The sequence below is a fragment of the Aulostomus chinensis genome, chromosome 11 (genome assembly GCF_037954235.1).
Source record: "Aulostomus chinensis isolate RoL2024-O1b breed Wild chromosome 11, RoL_Achi_v1.0, whole genome shotgun sequence".
Classification (NCBI taxonomy): Eukaryota; Metazoa; Chordata; class Actinopteri; order Syngnathiformes; family Aulostomidae; genus Aulostomus; species Aulostomus chinensis.
Genome location: NC_141330.1, coordinates 4,861,993 through 4,887,000, shown reverse-complemented (window position 1 = coordinate 4,887,000; position 25,008 = coordinate 4,861,993). Strand labels below are relative to the sequence as shown.

Here is a 25,008-nt window from a genome sequence, read left to right as displayed (position 1 = left end):
ACACATAGCTGCAGTGATTGGTGCGCCTCATGTCTCATTATGCTGTGACGAGGGACGGGTTGCAGGTGATCTGATGTACCGACAGTTAATTGCCTGCAGTGAAGGACAAGCTGAAATCCAAGCTATTTCAGAAAAAAATAATTTATAACCGTTCTGTGCGTGCGGTAAGATGTACTTGTGCAGAAATCTGCTTTTAATTAGTAAAACATTAAAATATTTAGAAATGGCACAAGTGAAGATTTGTTCATTCAATTTCTTAAAATAATTACTTAAAAGAAGTCTTTCTATCTGGAAATGCTACCTGTTAGGTGATGGCTGGAGGGATTGGGGAGTGCAATTAAATATTAGCAGTTGTTGCCTGGCCACAGATTAATAAAGAAGCAAGAGTATGTAAATATAAATGGTCTCTAAAGTGTTTTGCACTCTCCCCTCCAAAGCATGTCACCCTCCCAGTCAATCAACCCCTCCCTCCCCTGCTGCAGGCTTTGCATGCATGCTCAAATACACACACACACACACACACACACACACACACACTGGAACTTTCCTGGCTGCATCTGAGACACGAAGGCATTTTGAGGACACATCATTTGAGGTTTAGGTCTCAAACCCAAGCTGAGATAACCCTGATGACATCATCAAACTTTAATAAGCTCCGCTCGAAAACCTCCTCCAGGCGACATTGCACTCTTCCTGATGAGTTGATTCCCCTTGCGTTCTAATCACAAGACAGCAAAAGGAAAGAGAAAACTTACTGTGAACAACAGCGTTTTATTTCAATAACTGGATAGTCCATAATTCCAAACAAAGGAAGAGGGGATTAAAAAACAAACTCATAGAAACTTTCTGTGAATTCATTTATCAACAGACCATGTTCTAAAAGTCCCAGATGGCTTTTCCAATACCAATACTGGATTTGATACTACAGTGCCATGTTGGAAATGTGAGACAGGTTGCCAAATCAAACATGCTTCCACCAAAGGGAAGGGAAAAAACAACTTAAAATAGTCCTAAACTAAGTCACAGTCATAAGTCCAACTGGGAAAATATTGTAACATAGACTGAGGTTTTCAGAGGTTAGTGATACATTTCTCTATTGGTACGATAAGCTCCAATGACATGAGTCGAGGGGGTTTTCTCTACATGACAATATCATCAGGAAGTGGAAAAGAACTCGTGCACGGTGCGAAAAATGATCACAGCAGAAACATCTGCTGTAATTTTGTCAATTGAGACATTCAAATCAAACATTTCTGTATTTTACGCCTCCTTTTCTGTTGACTTTATGTGCATATTAAGTCATTTTTACACCGCATGAGTTCATTTCCTTTTCTGACAGGACATAATACCTGTTATAACAGGTAACGAGAGATTATGGCACAGTCATAAGATAAATGTTCAGTGACAAAATCTTTGTTCTAAGGCAAGTACAGCTAGTTTGGTAAAATGTTCCCTCCCTCCCACCCAACCAAAAAAGTCCAAAAGGTCCATTCTTGACAATCATAAGTAAAAAAAAAAAAAAAAAAAACGGGAAAAAAAACAACAAGGATGAATTGTATCACTCCTGTGTTAACATTACAGTTACGATTGAAAAACTTTGATCAATCCAACAGGATTTGGTAGCAAGAACCTACCAGTGCTGAAGTTTTACAGGAGTGAGTAAGTGTCGGTCCTGACTACTTTACAAAGCAAGTGCCTAAGCTTTTAATTGTATTTTATTTAATTCCTCTCACCGCCCCCCCCCCCCCAAAAAAGTCAAATTATAGACAAACAAAAACCAAAAAGAATTTTTCATCACCAATATGCCCACAAAAATTTTCCAAATAATGTGTGTTTTGTAGCTTTGGCACAGGCTGCTGATAAGTGTAAATTTAGCTGGGTTTTTGCTCTTGATTTGATGTTGGTGTGTCTGTCTGTCGTCTGTCCACCCTTTGAACCTGAGCTTTTCCCATTGAACCCTAATATGCTATAGGTGCCTATGAATCAATGATATACTGTACATATGGACACAATCATGAGTTTTCTCTCCATATAAACAGTGCTAATACAAACACACACGATAAAACATGTCCTCTGCAACAGTCCAAAACATTTTGGCATTTGTCCTTTTTTAATGGCTTCTGGTTTACTTTTTCCAAAGTTGGTGAATATACAACGGGCCTTGTGCTCTTGGTTGTAGAGTCTCAGTGGCAAAGCCCTTGCTCAGTATTCGTAATACTGGGATGCTTGTAGGCATAGCACCGTGATGTAAATGTCTTCTGCCGCCCTTTTCGTGGGGTTTGATTCTGACATCTGAAGTGAGTCCAACAGACCTGCTGGTGAACTGCGCAATAACCCGTTCTACCAGCCCGCCTATCTCTCGCCACGTCACAAATATAGGCTGCACCATTGGCTGAGGGCCACCGAGTATCTGCGTTGGCCCAGTGGATGTATAGCTGGCTTGGACGATAACTTATTACATCGTCAAACTGGGTTTTTGAGTGGAATGGTGAGGGAGAATGAAGGAAAGGAGGGATGAATGGATGAGTATTCAGATGTTCAGCCTGCAATTCTCCCGCTGCTTCTCCTTCCTCGGTCTTTCTCAGGGCCCGTTCTCGTTGTAGTGGAGGGAGATGGGCCGCTCGCGCTGTACGGCGGGCATGTAGGGCCAGTTATAGCTGGAGCCCGAGAGCAGCATGTCACGGAGCAGCGTCTCGATGGGTGTCTTCCCAACCAGGCGAACAAAAAACAGCTGCTCGATGACTGGGGAAGAGACGATACGCAATGAGGGTAAACGGAGGAGGAGGCGTCCGAAGCGGTTTGGCTGGCTGGGGTACTGGTTCCTCACGTACTCCTCCAGGGCGCACTGGGACTTCTCTTGGATGCTCTCCACATGGGCAACATCTGACAGCCCCATAGCATCTGGACAGGAGAAGGCAAAGGTTTATGGTTTGTCAATGGAACATTTGAGACAGTTAACAGCTTTGAAAACAATTTGAAACAACCAGTCTGATACTGACCATGGCTACTAACTTCATATTTTATACTGGAAGTCATGGTTGTTTCAGTGGTCACTATTCTAAATCATTTGCTCCAGTCTGATTTCATACTCCATGTAGAGCAAATGCAAGATGTTAGCAGTTGTTAGCAGGTTTTCTAGCCAGCTGGAAAGGATTCCGATGGCCGATGATGGTTCGGTTTGTCTGATCGTGAGTTCGCGGCATGTTACACGAGATGCTGAGCACCGATTAAAGGTGAGGGAAGAGAGGCGACTGGAGACAGAACTCAAGGAGTAGGAACATGAACAATCAAGGATCACAATATCAGGTAAAAAGGAAAATTAAAAAAAAAAAAAACTTTGACATTTTTGAATCCTCTGCGAAGCATCCAGTACAATCGTTCAATCATTACAGCATTAAATAACAAAATAAATAATATCCATGAAAGGTTCTCAAGAACTGCAGAGAATGGCTGCACGGCAACTGAAAAAAAAAAAAAAAAACTACATTTTTAAACTACTTTTAATCACGCACAACCACAAATGTTACGTATTTTTAAACACATTTCCCAATGATCTAACATTTGAAATTTGATTTGTGTAGTTAAAGTAGCAGTTTGAACTAAAGAGCAACATCGGAAAGTTTGATGTCGGTGGATTTTTCACAACCCGGCAAACCCAAAACACTTTTTTTTTTTCTCATCAATGGCTTAAAGGCAATTGAATGATGGCGTTTCACCTGTTTCAGTACAATTAATCTCATTAAGCTGGTATAAAGAGATGAATGAGAAAGATGAAGGACGGTGATAAAATGCAATGAAAGGTTCAAATTTTAAGGTTCAAATTCCTTACCGAGGCACCAATTTATATCGAATTACATTTTATAATGTCACTTCTAATGATTACCGCCTGACTGTGCAGCTCCCTCAACTTTTTTGTAGCTTTATTGTGAGTTTCCCCGCTTAAGATGTATCGTTTCTGGCTGCAGTAGGCAGCTGTTTTCAGAGAAAAAGCCCCAGAAAATCCAGCGTACTGAGCCAGATCCGTCTCTTCTTCTTCCTCTCAGAAGTTCATACAGACCAACAAAAGGAGAGTAAATATTGGACTTAAATTCGAGCAGGTGGACAGAAACACGACTCCAATAACTGATTATACTGCTTGAAAAGGTCAAGTATTGTATGTCAGTACATGTGTCAGTGGTATATTCACAGCATGTTTCCACGGCTCCCAAGTGGCAAAAAAAAAAAAAAAAAAAAATCAGTTAATGCAGCTTTAATCAGCAAAATCGTACTCGTACTTGAGGTAATCGTGGTTGTCACTTCAAATATATGTATCTACCACACCCCTGTGGTCTGTGTTCACAGCAGAGTACAGCGTTCCCTCTCCCTCAGCTGGAGGTCATGTTCTCTCCCCCCCGCCTTGGCAAGGGTCTCGCACAACTGAGAGAGTGTGTAACACTGTGCACGATACTTTTCGCACCTTCTATGTGCAGGGGGATTTATTGAAGGAGGTCAGAGATGTGTGAACTCAAAACAAAGACACATTTTACTGTACTCTGCCACATACTGTATGTTCAGATGAGAGCTCTTTGACTCTGCCCGCTGGATGAACTCTCATTTGGAAGGCAGGTTTTTGATGAGGGCAATTTCTTCTCAAGCATTCTTTTAGTCTAAAAGTGCTGGCCCGTAGGTTTTAACCTGTCACCTTGCATCGTAGGTCCCCTTTGTCATCGCACACTTTGATCTGTCCCCTGTGTAAACCCTGCCCTTCCAGGCCCCAGTTCCGCGCAACAAAAAAAAAATTTAATTTACCTCATATTTTAATCGAGCGTGTCAAGCCCACCCCACCCCCAGTGGCCACTATTCTCATCACTCCGGGTGAATAATTGCTCCCACTTCAGCTGTATTTTTCGCCACTCAGGGGACAGCTGGAGTGCTTTTTTTTTTTTTTGGCCACCATTTTGGGTCCTGCGTGACAAGGCAGTCACTGCCTGGTTGGGATTAGCGAAGCTGTCTGTGCGACTGAAACCACTTCGCGTGCCGAAGCGACAGCTCTGTGGGCGCCCTTCCACGCCAAGCGCTGTGTTCTTTTGTCTAATCCTTGGGCACACACCAGGTCAGTGGGGGTGAGGGATCAGGGTGGCAGGACTGAGATGCCCGTTCTCTGATGTGGCTTGATAGGACTGGGCTTTACAGGGGGAGTGAGAGGGAGGCAACTCAGAGGGAGGTGAGAGACGATTGGTGTTTTTCTGAGCTTGTTAGCTCATCTTGCCAGGTCTGCAAGAGTCAGGTTTGGGTCAGTCCAGTGTCTACATGTCTGTCTCCATTACATTTGAATTTCTTTGTTGGTATCTCCACGTTTCAGTAAACATATTGTCTTTGGGAGTCTTTCATTAAGATGGGCTGGATTTGGTGATGTGTGTACAAGTGGGTACATCTGCCCATGTACAGGGAAGTCACATGGGATGCTCAGGGCTACAGAGGTTATGTAGGTCACGGTCGGGACTGTGGCCAATCCTCTGTCTCACTGAAACCCACCATACATAATTCAAGTCCTGTGGTGGGGGGCAGGGGTCCTGGGGCCTAGGCTGGGCTTGAGGTTCGGTTTAGGGAGCATAGGGAGGAGGGGTGGATGATTGGTTTTAATAATAGATGGGCTCATGAAGGAGTGATGGCTGATGAATGCATGGAAACGAAGGAAGAGGTGGATCCAGAGTCACCCACATACATACGTGGTGGAGAAACACGAGGAACACACAGAGTGAATCTGACAAGCCATGCAAGGGAGAAGAAAAGCAATAAAAAAACAAGAGACATCTCAGTGTTGGCTTCTTCTTTTTCCCCCATGGGTCACAAGGCATGATTTCTTAGTGAAGCATCCCAGATGTGACAGTATTTTGGCTGCGAATGGAGCCCAGTGACTGCTGAGATAAACCTCAACAGACTCTGTGTGTAAGCAGTATCAAAACAATGTCTTTCTCATGGGTTTCCTCAAAATGTAAAACCGTTGTATTTTGATTCAACCTTGTTGGTAGCTCAGCGGAAGCTCCAGTTACTCTGGTTTGGTAAAGAGCTTTAAAAAAATATTTTTTTTAAATAAAACTCAGAATAGGTTTATTTGTAATACATATACCCAATAAAAAAACCATAATGGCTCAGGTAAGAAATGAATATCGTCAAATATTTCTGTCAGAAGCAGGCTATCTTTGCAGATCACGGCTTTTTTGGTATCATTTTTGGGAGGTGTTAAAAGTATTAATCAGCAGGTTTGGAAAGACATGTATATTTTATTCTGTCTGTATTGCAAAGAGTTTGTATATCTTTTTAATGACAACATGTTCGGAATAATCCATTATTTAATTTAAGAATCAAAAACATTCCTCAGAACCCTAAAAAAAATGAATTTGATATTGTCTTAAAATCAGTAATTTATTGTGTCCATCAGTCATTCTCCAACAGACTTTGTATACGTTTAAATACAAGAGCAGTCAGACATCAAAGTATTTGTTTAGCAGCCAGGATAAAGATAACATTTTTGGGTTAAGGATGATTTAAGTGAGCTATGAGCAGCTAGTCAACGGGGTCAATAAGAGCTTATTTTGAGCAAATGAAGATGTTCCAGTAGAACTGGGTGTAGGTCCCCTGACTGACCAGCGTAGCGCTGCAGCAGCAGCGTTTACATATGGAGCCAATGAGAGAATATCTGGTGCAGCATTAGAGGTCACATCTGGGTCAGGCTGAGAGGAGGTGAAAAGGTTGCGGGGTTAAGTACAGTTGATGTTGCCTTCATGTGTCTGTGACGACTACCTGTGTTTCAGTTCCTGCGGAGGAAGGGAGCGGAGGAAGGGAGCGGCGTCTGGAGCGATGACGCGTTGTGGCGTAACTTCAAATGTTTGCTGACTGAGTGAAGGTTATCATCAGGGAGTGTGATGCAATCAGCCATGGATTTTAAAAACCTTTTTTTTTGGTTGTTTGTTTGTATTTGAAACTTTAGTGAACACACTGAGTGTGAGGAATCCTCACCTCCACTCCAGCAACACGAATGTCGTAAGTCATTCTGCTGCTTCCTAAATTAACGATTGTAAAGATCCCCATCAGTTTGGGACCTACCTAATTAACAGACTGATACTCACATTACTCAAAAGAAAATGTTCTGGTGACAGCAAAATCTACCAATAATCCTGAGATTCTGGCTTTGGAAAAAACATATGTGATAGAACTGGTTCGTAAAATAGTGGGATTTCTCAGCATTTCCTCTTTCTGGATTTCTCTCACTTTCTTCCCCCCACGTTTTCCCAAAGCCCTTGTTTTGTTTTCGGATCTGGATCCGTTGCTAAAGTGAGGCTTCAAAGTCCATGATGTCTAACTGCGTCGAAGGTAGAGTTGAGTGATCCTAAAACTTTCGACTTTGGTAGTTGCATGGATCAGTTCACTTTTCAGCTTGAAATGATAGAAGCATGAGAAGAAGCAAGTTCCGTTCCTCTCTAACATCCCTCATTGACTTTTGAGCTACAGTTGACGGTGTGATCGGTCATCTGGATGTGTTGTCCGATTTCACTGCTGTTCAAAATTAAAAAAAAAAAAGTAATCGCTCCAAAATCATGTTTCAGAAATAATCTCTAAAATATCATGAGTTTCTCTTGTAACACGTTTCTCTTCATACTCACCGGACGTGAAGAGCACAATGGACTTGAGGCAGGAATATTCAGCCGTGTCCACCTGCAGGGCCTTCAGCTTCTCCACCTGTTCCTGGAAGACCCGGATGTGGTCCATGAAGGCAACCACCCGTTCCGCCGACATGGGTGAGGCATGCAGGCCCGCTGCCGCCAGCAGAGGGGCCACGTGAAGCGGCATGGAGCACTGGGCGGCGTTGAGGACGAAGAGCTCACTCCATGACATTCGCAGCAGCGCCACCTAAGAGGCAGGAAAGACATTATAATAATTCATTTTATTTATAGACACCTTTCAGGACACTCATGGTCAAAGAAATCAATACATAATACAAGTGGTTATTAGAGCAGGAAATTATTTTATCCCACACGAAGGTCGTGATGTTATGTAAATTTATGTGTCAACAGGAAAAGTTAATTATAAAATCAAATTCACACCAGACAGAATATCAGACAGGGACTTTTTTGATAATTACTTTATCTATCATTAATGGTGACAACTATTAAGTGTATGTTCACAAGGGGCAGATAGATTCCAACTAAAATACATTTGTGAAGAATAAGTGATACAAAATTATCGGAGGAATTTTTTTAAAGGTCGTATCACAAGTACATTACTCAAAATGTGATCAGTTTAGCAACATGTACACTGGGAAGAAAGTGCAAAGGGACATGAGATGCATGACATGATTAATGAACTGAGCCACCTCGGAGATGATCAGAGGCGGGTCACATGACCAAAGATCAACTGCGGTGCAAGAAAATGACTCAGACACAAAATGATCAAACATGTAATGAGTTATTTCAGTGAAGGAGGAAGGAAATGCAGTCATACCAGCTCACGGAGAGCTCAGAACTGTCTCAAACTGATGGAAAGGAAGTGCCAGTGTGATAAAGTGTTAATTATCAGGTTTAAATGTCACAAAAGAGAACAGCACAGGATGTGACAACCTGAGTCCGAACAAGAGGTGAGAAAAGTGTTTTTATGTGTTTTATGGCAGCGCATTGATCCGGATGTACGTGTTGACACCTAACGGACCCCGAAGTGATCATAGAAAACCTCATCGATGGGTCATGATGAGTTCACGGCCAATGACAAGAGCATTTCTTGTCTATTTTGTGATACATCGTGCTATCACTGCTATGAGAGAGAGCAACAAGATAAAAGCTCACACACTCTTGATAATCTAGCTGAAGATTCTTAGATTTAGACGCTGTCCAGTCACAAACTACTCAGTGTTAATGGAGCCAAGTAGGTTAGGGAAAAAAAGCCACAAAGCATTTTTTAAATGTTGACATGACATTAATGATATATTAATGATTTGTTGCAGCTACGGCATGACATATTGTGATGAGACTTTATACCCCAGGTGCACCGAAATATTTATAGGTCAGGCGATTACTTCGTGCCACTTTACAATTGATGTAAATCTAAATGTGCAGGGTTGATGTGCCATTAATCCAGATTCCCTGTGAATATGTTCCTTTCTACAGTACAGAGAGTAAAGATGAACAGAAATGGGAATAACAAGCGATTTCCCTCATCATTTAAAGATCTTTATCAAAGTGTAAGGAGAGAGTGAAATGTGGAAAAAGCAGTTTACTGATGGAAGTACATGCAAGAAAACAACTGCTTGTATAATCCTTGTTTTTAGCTAGATTATGAAGGGGAAAAAAATCTGGCTGTTCGTTCACAATCCACCGCTTTCTTTCTGGAAAATTTCTAAAATTAGACTTTGAACAATCACTCCCCACAGATGATCTCCTGACTTTTCATTGGCACCATAATTTTTTTTTTGTTTTCTTTTTGTTTTATAGAGAAATATCTGCTACAGATACTCAATATCTCTTGTGGATGAATCCTAACAATTTAGGGGAACCTCTGACTTTACATCTAGCGGTATTATTTTCTCTAAATTTTAATTTGCCCAGAACATTGGTTAATGACTAAATGTGTGAGAAACAAATGCTAGTGTGTTGTGTTCTTTTTCTCCATTTCCTGTAAAAGTAGAAGTGCTCCATAACGGATTTAGGAACAGCTTGCATGTACAGTTTACATAAATTCTGTTTTTGGACTTTCAGAGTTTCTACTTTTGGATGCCAAAAGCAATATCCTCGTCTTTGTATGTTTTGTTTGCATGCTTCATTTACACTGTTTTCCTAAGTGTAAAGTAAATTCTAGACAGGCATCACAGTGGCAGACTCACCTGATCCATGAGCTGCAGATCAGGGAAGAAAGGGATGTTCTTGGCCCACTCGACAGCGCTGAACAGCAGTCTGGCTGCCAGCTCACAGATGTTCTCAATTCCCATCAGGTTGTTTCCCTGCATGCACTGGGCCCCGTAGCGAGATGTGGGGTAGGGTTCCGCACGCAGCAGCAGGGAAATGAAGCCGGACAGGTAGGGCTGGCTGTTGTATGGATCAGTGCCATTGGTCAGGTACTGTCCTGGGCTGCTCTGAGAGTTGGATGTACGTCCTCGTTGTACAGCTGATTGAAAAGGAGACAGTTAGAGGTCAGAAATCAGTCACATAAATCGTAACTTTTATTTCAGGAACAGTGTGACACTTTTAGGGTCTCTGTCTTTTATTTTTTTTGTTTTGCATGCGTCTTCCTCTCAGACCAGCTGTTAACTTTTAAGAGACAGTAAATGTCCATCATTAGGTTGTTGTTACACTTAGAATTGAAGAGACCAATGCAACTTGAAAAGTGAAGGACTGCTGGAGAAACAGGAGGCAGATGAGACGAAGACAGAAAAGCTGGGAGTAAATTGGCCGCATCAGCTGTGTGTTTGCTGGAGAATAAGGTTGAAGGTGCGAAAATTGTAGCGATGAGAACATCTTTAAAGACTCCTAAATATGTCAGTGCGAGCGGGGGAGAGTCGCCAGGCCAAGGCCGTTCTCCACTGCTACGCGGCATCAGTGAGTAATGACAAGCAGCAGCTGGTAAAGATATAACACTTCTTCACACCTACATGTGTTATGCACCCGCATATGCATACACATACCACACATGAATACTTATGGTAACATCTCCCCTCCTCCCTCCACTGGCAAATGGCTCAGCCTGAGGCAAAAAGGGCACACAGAGGCCAAGCTCTCATGCACACACACACACACACACACACACACACACGCACACGCGAGCAAAGATGATGCGGCGAGTGCTTAAAGGCCTATTTGGAAAACACCTGTTCAGTCATCCCCACTGTCTGACTAATAACTCCATCTACTGTTACACAGAGCAAGGGGGGGGGGGGGCAATGAAAATGCAAAGGGGGCCACGTGTGAGGAAAAAATTAGGTAAAAGGGTGGAATGGCAAGATAAGACAGTGAAGGATAGAGTGAGAGGTGATAAGTTGAAAAAGGGAGAGCGGGGAGGGGGGAGAGGAAAAACTGTCGGCAGGGAAACAGAAAAAAGGCACACGGTTCAATATGTTTGACTATAGCCTGAGATGAAGCTTCAGATAGAGAGAGCGGTGGTTTACATAAGGAGACAGGTGGAGGGGTGAGAGACAAGGGGAGAAGGAGGGGGTTGGAAAATGCTTTTCAACTCGGCATCACCTGTCACCTCAGACTCAGCAGCTGTGTCAATTGAACGTACCACGGCGTCTGAAAAAACTAGAGGTCAAATCATTCAAGAGCGTTATAAAAATGCCTTTAATGCTGTGGTCTGTTTTCTGGGTAGAAAAAACAAAACAAAACACATGTGCACTAAGGACCTCCAAACACCAGTTTTCCCTGTGAACTTGTGTCAACTCATGTTCCAGGAAAAGAATGCGGTCTCCTTTGGCAAACAGCAGCAGTCTTGCTAGGCTGAGCGAAAAGGTGTTGCCTGTCACAAAGACAACGTTGCACAATGGGACATTCCTTGTAACTCTAGCAGCTCTTGTCTTGCTCTGCAAAAGAGCGAGTGTCAGATTAGCCCCACGTGCCAGCCTTTTTCTGCTGGATTTTATACAAAACAAAGGAAAATAAAACATGGCTTTGAGGTGCTCCCAGAGCTCTTTTCCGCAAAGATGATCAATGTATTTTCAAAAAGAAAATCGTACAGCTCTGTTGATGTCAGTCAGAGATGTTACTGTGATGCACTTTAGTCCAAGACTGTCCATACTGAAGTCGGAGCACAGACATGACCTCAAACTGTCATTCTGTCCTGGCCTGTTTTATTTCACAAAGCAACCTGTTTCCAACACTCTCGGACCTCTTCTCTTCTGCTTAGCAAATTCATCAAAATTCTACGGCATTCCACAAATTCCACGACCTGTTGGAACCCCGCTGCTTGTCACGTCTCTGATTTGTGAATTCACAGCTATTAATCAGCTCTCATATTGATTGGTGGTTAATCCTGCAGATGGTGGCGAATCTACTTGATCCACTTGACTTTTAAAAAGCCTCATTGTAGGGTTCACCCGTGGCTGAGAGGCAGAGCACTTAAGTACATCTGACTGAGTCACATCGCTCTCTCTTTTCCGTGCTTACAGTTCGCTGACAAGTGAAGAGAAAGAAAAAGGAGAGAGGAATGATTATGGGGAGGTCCAAAGGAATAGAGAGGAAGAGATGAAGTATTTTGACATAGAAGAGCACAGCAGGAGAGAAAGTAAACAGACGCCTGAGGATAAGAAACAAATGGAGGGATGGAGAATAGAGGGGGATGGGAGTCTAAAGTCCGATTTGGGTGTCTGCCATAATCGGTTTCCTGCTTTTTAATTGGTGCACTGTGTGGCTTAGCTTAATGTAATTGACTGAGAGTGTCATCTGACAACAAGGGGAGACAGCTAGAAATCGTTTCTGAAGATATACAAGTTCTTGGCGAATAAATTCAAACTTAAATGGGTGCAGAAAAGGCAAGAATGACACAAATCCCAAAACAAAACAGTATCCGATGTAGCTAGGACATAAAATGAGGACACAGGAAAGGGGGAGAGGAGGAAAGTGCATGCAAACAGAGGTACCATGGGACCTTTCAGCTGCGACATTCAAAATGCCACTTCAGCAAATGGCAGCTGGCAGAGAGCACGGTTCGCTGCCTGGATGCCCTGGATTAGCCTCTGGGTCAGACTGTTAGTGGAATTACAGCAGCTAAATACAATTAAGGCCTATCAACATTTGGACTAAAAGGTCACGGTGCCGGGGCACCGCAGACGCATTATAGATTTGGCTCAGTCTAATAGTTGCGTTTAATAAGTAGCTTTTCTACTTCTAAAGCTTCCATTGGAGAGCGAAAAATAAACAGGTTACCTCACATGAACCTGTGTCTGATGTGATCCCGCATCATGCAGTGGCACAGCTCAACTGAGTGGGCGCACGTGTGTGTGTGTGTGTGTGTGTGTGTGTGTTTTGAGTGTATCAGCGAGATTTACAAGATTAGAAAAACCATAAATAGCACCTTTCAAAACACATATCTGTCAAGCTGAAGCACTGCTCGTTTTATCTCCTGAAAAGACATGTTGGTAGTAAAAGAGGGATTGTTTTATTTGCTTCATTCAGTGTACAGATACTCTCTTACTTCATTAGGTCCACATGTACTGTCTCATGTGACCCAATTCCACAGCCTTGCCATAAATTATGCTTTTACAAAGATATTAATGTTCAGTTTTAAGTGACACTGTGAAGGAGTTATCAATGTAAGTACATTTTATTACTGAGGTTTTAGTTGGCAGTAATGTTCTGCTGGACTGAATTATAGAATCCTACAACACAAAAATACTTTAGCATTGTTAGCATTGTCTATGGTTAATGGGTTTTTGGTTATAAATGCCTGAAATTAGGCCCCTGGGAAACATTAATCTAATATGTTTTCATTATTTTTTTTTTTTTTCAATGTAGGGAAATACCACAATCCTTAGCTTGGGCGCTTTTCTTTAATGTGTTGTTTGCTTAAAAGCATGTAAATGAGAACGGGGTCGTAAAGGACATTAACCGTCATCATCATTCCAAACACATAAAGACAGGAGGAGCGGGAAGCTTAGTTGTGGTGATGTTGGATTTTTTTATTGTTTTCACCCGAACATATTTGCCATTTTGATCTCGCGACTTCCTCAGTACCTCAATATATCACTTAATTTAATTCATAAACTTTTGTTTACCTCAGACTGTAAATTCTGCACCAATCCAAATGCAACGCCAACCACGTCACTCTATTCTGAGAGGTGATTCAAATATTTCGGTCACACTATTTACCTTTGCCGGTACACACAACCTCGATGATAAATTACCTTTCTGGCAGTGTTAACAATTTCTGCAAAAAATATAAACATTGTAAAAATAGAATTCATGAGAGGGCCACTGTATTGGATTGCATTACTTACTTTCTACTTAATAAAGTGGCCCGTGTGTGTGTGTGTGTGTGTGTGTGTGTGTGTGTGTGTGTGTGTACGGGTGTGTGTGTGAGTGAATATTTTAGTGATACAGTACAGCAGTACATGGGCCTGATCCAGCTCAGAGGATAGTGTGTGATGTGATACCATAATATCCCTGTGGCTCTCGTAGATTTATTTTGGCCCTGATCTTTAACCTGCAGGTCGGTGCTTTGCAGCAGGGCAAAGCTCCACGCAGCGACAGAGGAGGTAATGTGTAAACCAGGAGAGAGTTGGAGATAAAGACTGAGAGAGAAAACTTCGACAAACATCGGATACTGAACGGCAAAGTTTTTTGCTTTTGAGGAAATAATCAAGCGAACTGACACCCTGATGAAGTCATGAGAAGTTTGAATACTTGTGTTGTATCTATTAACGTTACAAAGATTTATTGCGTAGAAATTGTGAACCCAAGTGTGTTGTTGTGCAAGAAGAGCCAGTCGTGCTTTTCCACGTTCTTTCTCTGTTTATTCAACATTTTCTGCTACCACAGCAAACATTGCACTTCTCTTGTGAAACATTTACCCAACACTTGTAGCGTCCTCATTTTGTTGCAGCTTTAAATTGAATTAGGGATCATGATTTTGACCTGCTCTATTTAGGAAGTGTCATGAGAAAAAACTTGTTGTTTGGCATTATATAAATAAAATAGATTTCACTTGACTTGTGGATCACAAATTGAGTTGGCTGTGGAATTTCTTAAATGTTGTCTGCTGTGGCAAAAATAGGAATTTCCACAAATTTAAGTTGTTAGCTAAAGTAAAGCAAACTGAAATACAAGAACAGAGAGGAAGAAGCATGCAAGGCCAAAAGCCGTGTGCTTCCAGTTAACCACAACCCTGCCGGTTCTTCCTCCTGCTTAAAACCCTTTGACCTACTGAGGATGGACGCTCACAAATCAAAAAAATAAAACAAAAGAACTGTTATGAATCATCAAATTCATGGCACCAGCTGCTTATTCAAGAGGGAGGTTAATACCAGTGACTGCAAAACACTGACTCTTAAGTTTCACAGCAACATTGTGTAACATAACTTGTTTCATTTTGGTGGTAAACTGGCTTGTGAATAAACTGAATGGTGCCGTTTCATTCCTCCTCCGAGCTCTGTGCGTCACCCTCTGCCAAAAGTAATTGAAGCTAACCGGGCCCAAAGATTGTCGCGCTGCTTTCAGGTACCAGAAGCCAGCTTGGAATTCTCAGTACAGCACACGGAGCACAGTATGATGTCTCATTCGAACGTCCTTTCAACTTTTTATGATACAGTGAATTATTGAAAAGTGAAGCCCTTCACGACTGTAGTCATACAGTGCTGCCATGCTAGCTGTTCTTTACTACATACACAACAGCTGCAGATCCATAGCAATGCTCATGGCAATGAGCTCAGCATTAGCATGACGCTGATGTTGACGTCTGCTACTGTTCCTCTCTGTCCAACAAATCATGTTTTAATAGTGCAGCACACGGATAATTCTAAAATTAGATAGAATTACATGGCATCAGACAGTTTTTTTGTTTTTGTTTTGTTTTGCTTTTTGGCCACCTAGGGGCAACATGTAGAAACTGTAAGGAGAACACTGACATGTTCATGTAAGTGTACACATCCAGCAGATATGGAGCAACATAAACAATTATTTGGGTCGCTTCAGTGAACCAGAATAAAAAACTAAACCTTCTTTTGACTCGTTCTTGTCTGTAACTTCTGTGGGAGGCCACAGTCGGTGCACAGTTGTCTTTTAGAGCATTTTTGGATGAAAACAGCTGTCTGTTTAGCCTTAAAATATGCCATGAGGGCAGTCACAGCAAATCAGAGTGATGTTCCATCTGCACAACCAAAGTTAGCGGATGAACGTCACTGGAGAGCTGAGGGGAACGGCTGAAGATTATCTGTAGATTTTTCATTATGAGTGACATATTTCTCATTACTTGTAGCCCCGCAATGTCGGCATACAAACAAAGCCCATATCTGATTTAACAGAGTACGTAATACACTTAAAAGAACAAGTAGTTATGAAGTAGATGTGTGTGTGTGTGTGTGTGTGCACGCATGTGTGCACGCATGTGTGCGTGTGTGTGTGTGTGTGTGCGCGTGTCAATCAGAGAGACAGGCCGAATCAAAATGTTTATTTGTTGATATAAAAGTGTTGTGAATAAAAAATTTACTCCAGTCTCCTCTCAACTACTGAGGAAGTCCTGAGAGCGAACCATCTGCACCAGTTGTGTGTCAAACATGAAAGCACAGAGGTACACAACGACACAACAACAAGAGCGCAGACAACCGGAGGCAGTGCAGGAGCGGGAGGGAAACCAGTGACACAGACAGAGAGAGACAGAGACATGGAGGGAGGAGGAGGAGGCAGCTTTGCGTGAGGAAGTTTGGGTGGCTTTTGCTATGTGGATGCTGTTGCCTCAGTCTTTCAGACTTTGATGAGGCAGTTCCTGAATTAATTAGTAAACCAACTTCAGCCTGCACTCTGCGACTCTGATTCACGCTACCCTTGTATACACTTCTCTGCTCACACAGAAGGACACCCACGTTTCTGGAGAAAAACAATATGCTCACACTTTTTTCTATCTTTAACTGGGTTTTTTTTTAATCATCATACAGTAAAAAGATAAACAAGACATCCACTCTTTCACTGGATCTTATATTTTTGAGGACACATCTCATCATGTGTGGTGTCTGCTCACGCACGTTCAGGCTCTTTCACCGTTTGTAAACACAAAGTAATGTACTATAAATCTAGAATTCTCTCTATAACCCACGTAAACCAGGGGAGAGGTGTTGGGACTTTTGCAGCCAAAGAAACAAAATGTTTTTGGTTTTTTTTAATGAAATGTCAGGAAATTTGCAATCATTAAAAAAAAAAAATTATATATATACACATGTATATATGTGTGTGTGTGTGTGTGTGTGTATGTATTTATTAGCATTTTATCCTAAAACCCAGTCGACCTCTAACCCCTGACTACGGCTGGATGCCACTCCAAAATGTTTGACGGCAGCGCCGTTTCCACATCCTGAACAATAGTTTTTACAGTGCAGATTAAAATCAATTTAACTAAAATTGCATTCGAAATCTTTGGTTTATAAAATGTTTAACTCCTTGGCATGGTAACACTTTAAGTTTTGCAACATGAATGAGCCGATTTACCTGAGTTCATGAGTTTCAGCTCTTTAGTTTTATGTTTTGGCACGTTGGCGTTTTTCACGCAAGCCGTTTAAGAACGTGAAAAAAAATAAATCCCAACTTGGAGATTTTCTCCTCAAGTGTTAAAATTTGATCAACAGTGCACTACAGTGTTGTTGCAATTATCATAAATATTGAATTTTTCACCACGAATCTCACTGCAGGGATTTGCCCGGATGCACGGATCACTCATGTTGCTGGACAGTTGTAGGATTGTTCACCCAAAAAATATTATTTTTATGTCATATGAGAATACTTTGACATGTTTTGGGTGAATGCGGGTGAATGTCTAAGTCTCTGATATTACATCATATCAAATACTTGTCCACAATATCTTTCTGTAGAACGAACAAGGCAAAAAAAATGAATTAAAAAAAAAAGACCCGCAAAAGAGAGGACTGTAAGAAGGACATTTGGGCGACCCGACTCTTTAATAAAAAGAGGAACTCCTGTCACACTGGGAGTGGAGGACATGAGGTCGACGTGATGTTTTTCTTAAAATATCAACATGAAATTGATGCCTCTTAGTGCTTTAGAATGAGGGGACCAATAAGACTGGTGCTCATATCTAACTGCATCTCTACTTCCACTCAGTGACGCTACATAAGATCATAAGCTACCAGCCTAAAATATAAATGCGCCTGGATTCCCCTGCAGGGCTCCAGTAGAGAAAAGATGCATGGGGTTAAATGTTCCTGGCAGCGACTGACAAATTGTGTGCCTCTTGTTTCCTCACAGGTGACCTGAGTGACACACGAAAACAGGTTGAGCTACTTAGCCAAACAGTCCAGAGTCTTACTGACTAAATACACCTGAAGGTCACGTTACATTTACCCTCGTCATATACTGCGGAAACAATAGCATTAAAAATAAAAAACGCCTTCATCGGCAGGAGGTCATTGTATGCTACACTGTGACATGAATCCTCCTCGCCTTGGTGTGTCCACAAGCATTAAAAACATCCCTCATCTATTCACCCGCATGCCTTTCTGCAATATTCAAGTCAGCCTTGGGGATAACGTCATGGGCTCCAGTGTATCACTTTAATGGAGGCTGGGCAGTGCTGAGCGATATGTCAATGGCAGCCATTTTTCTCTGAAAGGCTTCTGATAATGACTTCGCCTGCTAGTGCGGTGACAAGGGTTAAGTATTTGAATTTGTCAATAGCTAAATTACAGGGATAAGTAAAGGATTTCAGAGCCAAAGGAGGCCAGACTGCGGTGTTTTGGTGTTAAATTGCCCACTGTTACAAGCCCTCCGTGGAGTATGGATTAGTCAATACAGACTTGTTTAGCGCTCCAGTGGGGTATTTACTGACCGGAGAGGCCCTGGCCGGTTCACACATTTGGACTTTGACTCGAGTCAGTCTGTTATTAATGTTTTAGTTTTGGTTGACCTATATTTTCCGCTGCTGTTTTGTCAGAGTGCAATATGGGTCACAGGAGGCAGCAGCACATCCCACTGAGCGCGTTGAACTTGGGTATTATTGAGCTGCAGATGATTGTTGGGACAATCTCGTGTCTGATTCTCCATGCGTGCGTATGCGTGTGTGTGTGTGTGTGTGTGTGTGTGCAAACAGGGTGAATGACAGACAAGAGACACACAACAGACCTTGTGTACGCATGCATTAATTCAGCTATCACACGTGTCTTTTAGTAAATTCAGTATAGCTTGTCCTTGTAGGCTATTTCAAAATTAACACATTCCCTCCAGTTCAAAGCAACTGTCAGGCTAATTCTCTTTGCCTGTAACAACAACACTGACACAGAAACAAGAGGAGCTGCATGGTAAGACAATGACGCTAATGCTGCCAGGGTTCTTAAGGGTTTGATTCCCACTTAGGCTGTTACAGAAATGTTGACTGTCATGGCACTGAGAGGTGCACAGGAAAAGAAGGAAAAAAAAAAGAAGTCTCCATCAAGTGATATTATTCTACACAACAGAAAGAGGTCAAACGTCCCCTCTGGAAACAAAAAGAAACACTTGAAATAGAAAATCCCCTAAATCTGAAGCAGCCCACCCATTAAACTTTAATGATGTCTTCCCAGGCAGCTAAGTATTAAGTTAGGCGAAATGGGAAAGTCACGCAGCAGTGTTAGTGAGATAAAACCATGCTGTAATTTTAATAACCAAAACAAAACTTGCTCATTTAATTTATGAGGAGATGGTGAAATTATTAATGCTAACTGAAGTCAGTTTTACACAGCCAGATCCCTCAAATCAGTCAACATATACCACTAATTATAATTTTCTATTTTAGAAGCCGTTTCCTGTCAGCCTCAAGATGACCTCTGTGGAGGACAGCGTATCTCCCAAGTAAAAAGCTTCCTAAATGATTAATAGCATGTGACACTCTTTTCGCTCAACAAAATTTCATTTCCACGTGTGAATCATCCCCATGTGTTTGCATCTTTGCAGGACATTAAATCCAGATTTCAGCCGGCTCACACCTGATAACAAACACTTACAGCCTGACGTGAACCTGTTGAATAATTTAGAGGAAACATGACTTATGTATGTCCTGCTTCCTTTTTACTTTCCGTCTGCGTTGAATTCTTTAATTTACTGTGGATGTTCACAATGAAATAAAGATGCCAGTATTTTTAAAATATTAACGAATATTGTGTTCTTGCAAACAGTCCCAATATTTACAGCTTTGTGTATTTTGGAAATCATAAATAAATAAATTTCATTTGAAACAATGAAATAATAAAATATATGCTCACCGCTTGCTTGGAGGTATTTTTTTTTTGATTACAGCATCAATATTTTAATTCAGATTCTGTTTTTTTCTGATGCACTAATATCTAATGTTGCTGCCCCCCCCCCCAAAAAAAATCATCCTAAGTAGACAAATCACCACTGACAAACAGAAGTCAGTCAACAAAGAGGATTTGAGGACAACGTTTAATCCCGCTGACCTCAAATGCACCAACAGATGAGCTCAGCCAATGTAAATTGACCTGCTCCACATTTAAGCATTTTGTGCACAACTCTAATCCAGCAGCCCTGCAGAACATTGTTTCTACCAGGTAGACAATGAATCCTCAGAAATGTGCTTCAACTGTTTGCTTGTTTGTTTTTTTTAGTTTTACATCAGCATGAACTGAACTGAAGGGAGCCACTTAGAAGAAAATGCCAGACATTCAGATGTTCTATTTACATTAAGATAAAAATGACTGAAGACTTCCCAGAGTGCGCGCAGCAGCACCATGGCCCATCTTTAAAACTTCGTTTTCATCACCACAGCTTTCCATCTGACTTGTGTTGCAGGGACTTGGAGTTTTTACGGTCAACAAGCCTATAACAGCTCCCTTTTTTAAAGGATGAGCTGATTCTCTCGTTCTCCTCTCATCTTTTCACCTGCTTGAAATGGAAGTGTCATTGCCAGACTCGTGGTTTGTTTGGTTTTTAAGTTGTTTTTTTGTTTTGTTTTGTTTTTGTTTGTTTTTTTTGCAGTACACAGCACGTCAGGTGATTTCCTCGGGTTCATTCAGTGTGAAAGGAGAATGACGGAGCTGGTGTGGCTTGCGGGTGTTTCACACGCAGTAAGAGTGTACAGTGCTCTCTCTCTCGCACGCACACACACACACACACACACACACACACACACACACACACACACACACACACACACACACACAGAAAGGCATGGCGCGGCGCAAACGGGAACCCTTCAGGGATCTCGTCTCCGGCTCGGGTATCTCTGCGTTTATACTTTGTCTCGGTTAGATGACAAAGGGCGGGCTGGGTCTTTGTGGACACGCTGCGTCCTCAAGAATCCCCTGCCGAAGTGTCCTAAAGCAAGAACGTTCATACTCTATTATCCCACTGAGTGTGAAGAAAAAAATCCCAATTCAAGCCTGATACACCAGTGAACGTTTGATTTGCTCTCACGTGATGATTAAAGTATTTACGTCATCTGTGGCTCACCTGTTGCCAAAGCGTTCATGAAACTGTTTTTTTTTTTTTTCCTTCCCCTGAATTTTCATTGTTTACATCAAAACGTTTGTCTCCCTCTTTGCTTCTGACCCTTGTTCGGAATCTAGAGGATCTCTAAATTCTATCTCGATGAACTGCAGAAATCCTCTCTGACCTACATAAACCAACACACACACACACACACACACACACACACACACACACACACACACACAGAGAGAGGGAGAGAGAGAGAGAGAGAGAGAGAGAACTGATCCACGCCATGTTGCAATATTTGGTGCACATTCGTAAATATGCGCCTTCTCTCATGGGCTGGGGGCGTCAAAGCAGCTGAATGATAATTAATAAGGGAAGAGCTCTCCCTGGCCTTCACTGCTCCTCTTTGGCACTAACTGACCCGTTGTTAATCCGACACAATACAACAAATGTAGCGGCATCCTCTTATAGCGGCTCTGGGTGTCGGTGAGCAAACAGCATCATTAAAAAAAAGAAGGACAAAGGAGGGATTTGGCAAAGTGCGCCAGGGTGAATGGTTCAGGTTTGGTGCATGAATGTGAAATAAGTTTAGTGTTGGCGCAGGTGGTGCCTGGTTAGTTGCCCATATTGGTTAAGTAGGCCTATAAAACATTAACATCAACAGGCAGACACACGTGTGACGCATAGTTTTACGCACAAAAATATTAAGCGCCCTTTTTTTTCCTCCCCGTTTTCACACCCACTATGTTTATTTACATAAAAAAAGTGTAGCCTGGAAATGTGTTGCTCTGTGGCAAGAGTTAATGTTTTGGAACTTTTTCCTTCCCAATGAGTTTTCCAATTTGTGTCAACAAAGCATGAGTTTGGGTTTAGAATGTGTTTTATTCTATTGATTTAGACTGAAGGGAGGGATCAGCGAATGATTAGAGTTTGTCAATTGTTTTAAAAAATGTTGAACGTGATTCCACATGAACTGGCTCTTGATCGTCATATCTCAACGTGACCATCCCCCGACAGCTTCATACATTACGTTTCGTAAACACAACTTTGTCGCACCAGTGACATCGTCCACCATGAGCACGGAGAACAGTCCCGACTTACCTTCTCTCCTCATGCCGACTTTGAGGCACTTCTTCAGCCGGCAGTACTGACACTGGTTCCGGTGGTGTTGGTCGATTGGACAGTCTCGGTTCCCCCGGCAGGTGTACGTGAGGTTCCGCCTCACCGAGCGCTTAAAGAAGCTTTTGCAACCCTCGCAGGTGAACTGGCCGTAATGCTTCCCACTGGACTTGTCCCCGCACACCATGCAGTCCACGTTGGGGATCTTGTCCCCGGAAAGTGCATCGTTCCCCGGGGTGGAACCGTTGGGAGTCCCCGGTGCCCCGCCGGGCTCCTGGCCGCAAATCTGGAGCTGGGACCCCGGATCTGCAGAAATGTTCTCTGGCCACTGGTTTACTACCATTGCCATGCTATCCCCAAACACTTTGGTCTTTGTTTAAATCACAGAAGGAAAGTCAGACTGATCAAAATCCGTCCTGACGTTTTGGGAGGAAACAAAAAAAAAGGAGGGAGGGCGAGATTCACACTTCCTCCGGAGGTCAGGGTGCGCTTATCTGGTTTTTATATTCAAACCGCGTTTTTAAATGGCTGAGTTCTTAGAGTAAACATCTACCAAAGTTCAGAGCAACAACGAGGAATCATCATGCGGGGTGAACAAGAGCTTAGCCTACAACTCCCGGTGCTCCTCGCTGTGCAGCAATCCATAAACACGCTGTTCTTCGGGAAGGAAACCTCTCAGAAAAGTCAGTCCAAACCTGGTAGATCAAACATCGAAAGTGAAAAGGCTTTATCCTCGCCACAGGACCGGGAGGGAGTCAAACAATATCAATACTGCAGATCACAATATTGCGTTTGTAAGCCGCTCGCTCCGCTCAACCTCGCACTCAGGATCGTTCAGCCTCTGACACGATTAAATACTAACCAGAATTCAAAAGGCTTCTGAAGGTTTTTAGTCCCATCAAGCGGTTGGAAAGACAATCCTGGCTCCTCTCCCTGCTATTTTTTCACCCAACATCACACAACCTTCAATATCCTCGGCGCTGTTTTTGGACTGTCGTCCCCTGCGTGGAGCAAACACCGCTCTTTTACGCACAGGACGCTCTTGGTATGGCTCCAGCCGTCGCTCGACTGTCTGTCCGGTCTCTCGGATTCAAAGCTACAATTTGGGGAAAGTGTCACTGGCAGGCTGCCTCGGCACAGCTGCCCCCCTGGCGGTGGCTCCATATACGGGCATAACGGCCAAATAAGGTCCGACCCCCCTCCCCTCAGCGGGAAAGGTGAGAGAAGAAGGGCCGGCCGCGATTGGACCCGATAGTCTGGTAAAAAGTAAGGAGCTTTGTGATTGGACGAGGGTCGATTAAGGGACGGGTTTGACTGACAGGAGCGGTTGTTGTCATACTTTAAAGCGGAACATCAGCGTCCCCACTGAAAATAAGATAGTGTGCGGTCCAGACTTAATCAAACAGCAGGTTTGTTTGTTTGTTTTTAATTAAAAAAAACAACTTTATAGTTTTAAAAAAGACTGTGGAAGTTTAAACTTGTTGAATCTGTGTTATGTGGAGAAATGTCTGTTCTATTGTAGTTTTGAAGATTTTTAAATGGCTGATTAAGGACGAATTACCGATTCCTTCTGAGGAATCACGCCAAGTCACTCCTTTTGGCAATGGCTGGTTAAAATCTGTTTTTAGAACGAGCAAAAAGTGAAAGTTTCAACGGGGTTTGGCCTTTTTTCCCCTTAAAACTTGATTGGAATATAAGATACACAATACAATTAAAATGAGAGGAGAAAAAAAATGTCATTCTTACGTTTCGGAATATTTCAAATAAAAATAAAAGTTATTATTTCTTGTTTTGTCATCTAATTGCGACCGTAAGGAGCAGATGTATTGTTGCTCTGCCTTGCCAACAGAAAGTCCCAGACAGGCGATTAATTAATGGGCCAAACTAGAATAAAATTATTGCCTAATATTTACCTGCTACCCAATTGTCACCTATCGCGCACCCGACACCAACAAAAAAGGTGCCAAACTTCTCCCCAAAACTCCCTAACTCGTTTACCATCTGAGAGAGTGTTGATTTTGAGGGTTTGTGGTGGTAAATAGTCCCTCACAAAAGGCCTTTGCGTCAATGACAAGTGACAGTGTTGTTCTCCAGTGGGGTTTTTTTTCATGTCGAGAGCTTCGGGGACCTGATTATTTTTCCAGATAGACTCTTGATTTGTCATGTGTTGGTAATTCCGACAAGCTGGTTGTGAGGGGGGCCGAGGGGTTCCATCACCGCCCCGCTCTGCTGCTGCTGGCGCTGCTGCTGCGGGGACCAGGAGGATCTGACGGGAGATAACGTGTTTAGATACGCTGTCACGCTTCCCCTCTCGATGACACGCCTAAATGGGAGAAAAATCCCCATTCAAACCTCTTCAAATCTGTGTATTAACTCGTGAAAATAATCATTGTTGCAGTAAAACGTTTAATCCCAATTTGAACCGCGATTAATCCAACATGTGACTCTTTCCCTGCACTCTTCTGTTGTCTTCTTGCTTTGTTCTACTTCGTTTTTACCTCCACGCTCTTTATCAATTCTATAACAGAAGTAATAAATTTCCAAAATAAGCAGAAAAGAAATTATTTACGCATCGCCGCAGTGCGCACAGGAGCATCTGAATGCAGCACCAGATGAACTGATCGGCTGCAGCTTCTCATCTCTGCTCGAAACTGAAATCCCCAACTTTGCATCTACCAAAAGCAAAGAAAGCGCCGAGGCTCACGACCTCACTCAGGGGTGGGGGGTGGGGTCCCGAGAGCAGCTCCGGGCTCGCTAGAGGCTATAAAGTTGGCCCCTGCGC

At 42.6% G+C, this 25,008-nt stretch overlaps 1 protein-coding gene across 1 annotated transcript; it reads right to left on the bottom strand.

Annotated features, from left to right (window-relative positions):
- Window positions 1–775: 775 nt before the first annotated feature.
- On the bottom strand, window positions 776–23,310 carry nr2f5 (nuclear receptor subfamily 2, group F, member 5). Its single transcript, XM_086217845.1, has 4 exons — window positions 22,209–23,310; window positions 9,854–10,134; window positions 7,644–7,890; window positions 776–2,901 (listed from the first exon to the last, which is right to left on the bottom strand). The coding sequence occupies exons 1-4, from the start codon at window positions 22,573–22,575 to the stop codon at window positions 2,582–2,584; spliced, it is 1,215 nt and encodes a 404-aa protein (XP_086073971.1). The 5' UTR covers window positions 22,576–23,310; the 3' UTR covers window positions 776–2,581.
- Between the last annotated feature and the right edge of the window lie 1,698 nt (window positions 23,311–25,008).

Coding starts and splice junctions, on each gene's coding strand:
- nr2f5 (XM_086217845.1), bottom strand. CDS start 22,575: ATGGCAATGGTAGTAAACCAGTGGCCAGAGAACATTTCTGCAGATCCG. Junction 7,891..9,853: donor ATCTGCAGCTCATGGATCAG/GTGAGTCTGCCA, acceptor CCTGCCTCTTAG/GTGGCGCTGCTGCGAATGTC. Junction 2,902..7,643: donor CATTGTGCTCTTCACGTCCG/GTGAGTATGAAG, acceptor TCTCCTGTCCAG/ATGCTATGGGGCTGTCAGAT.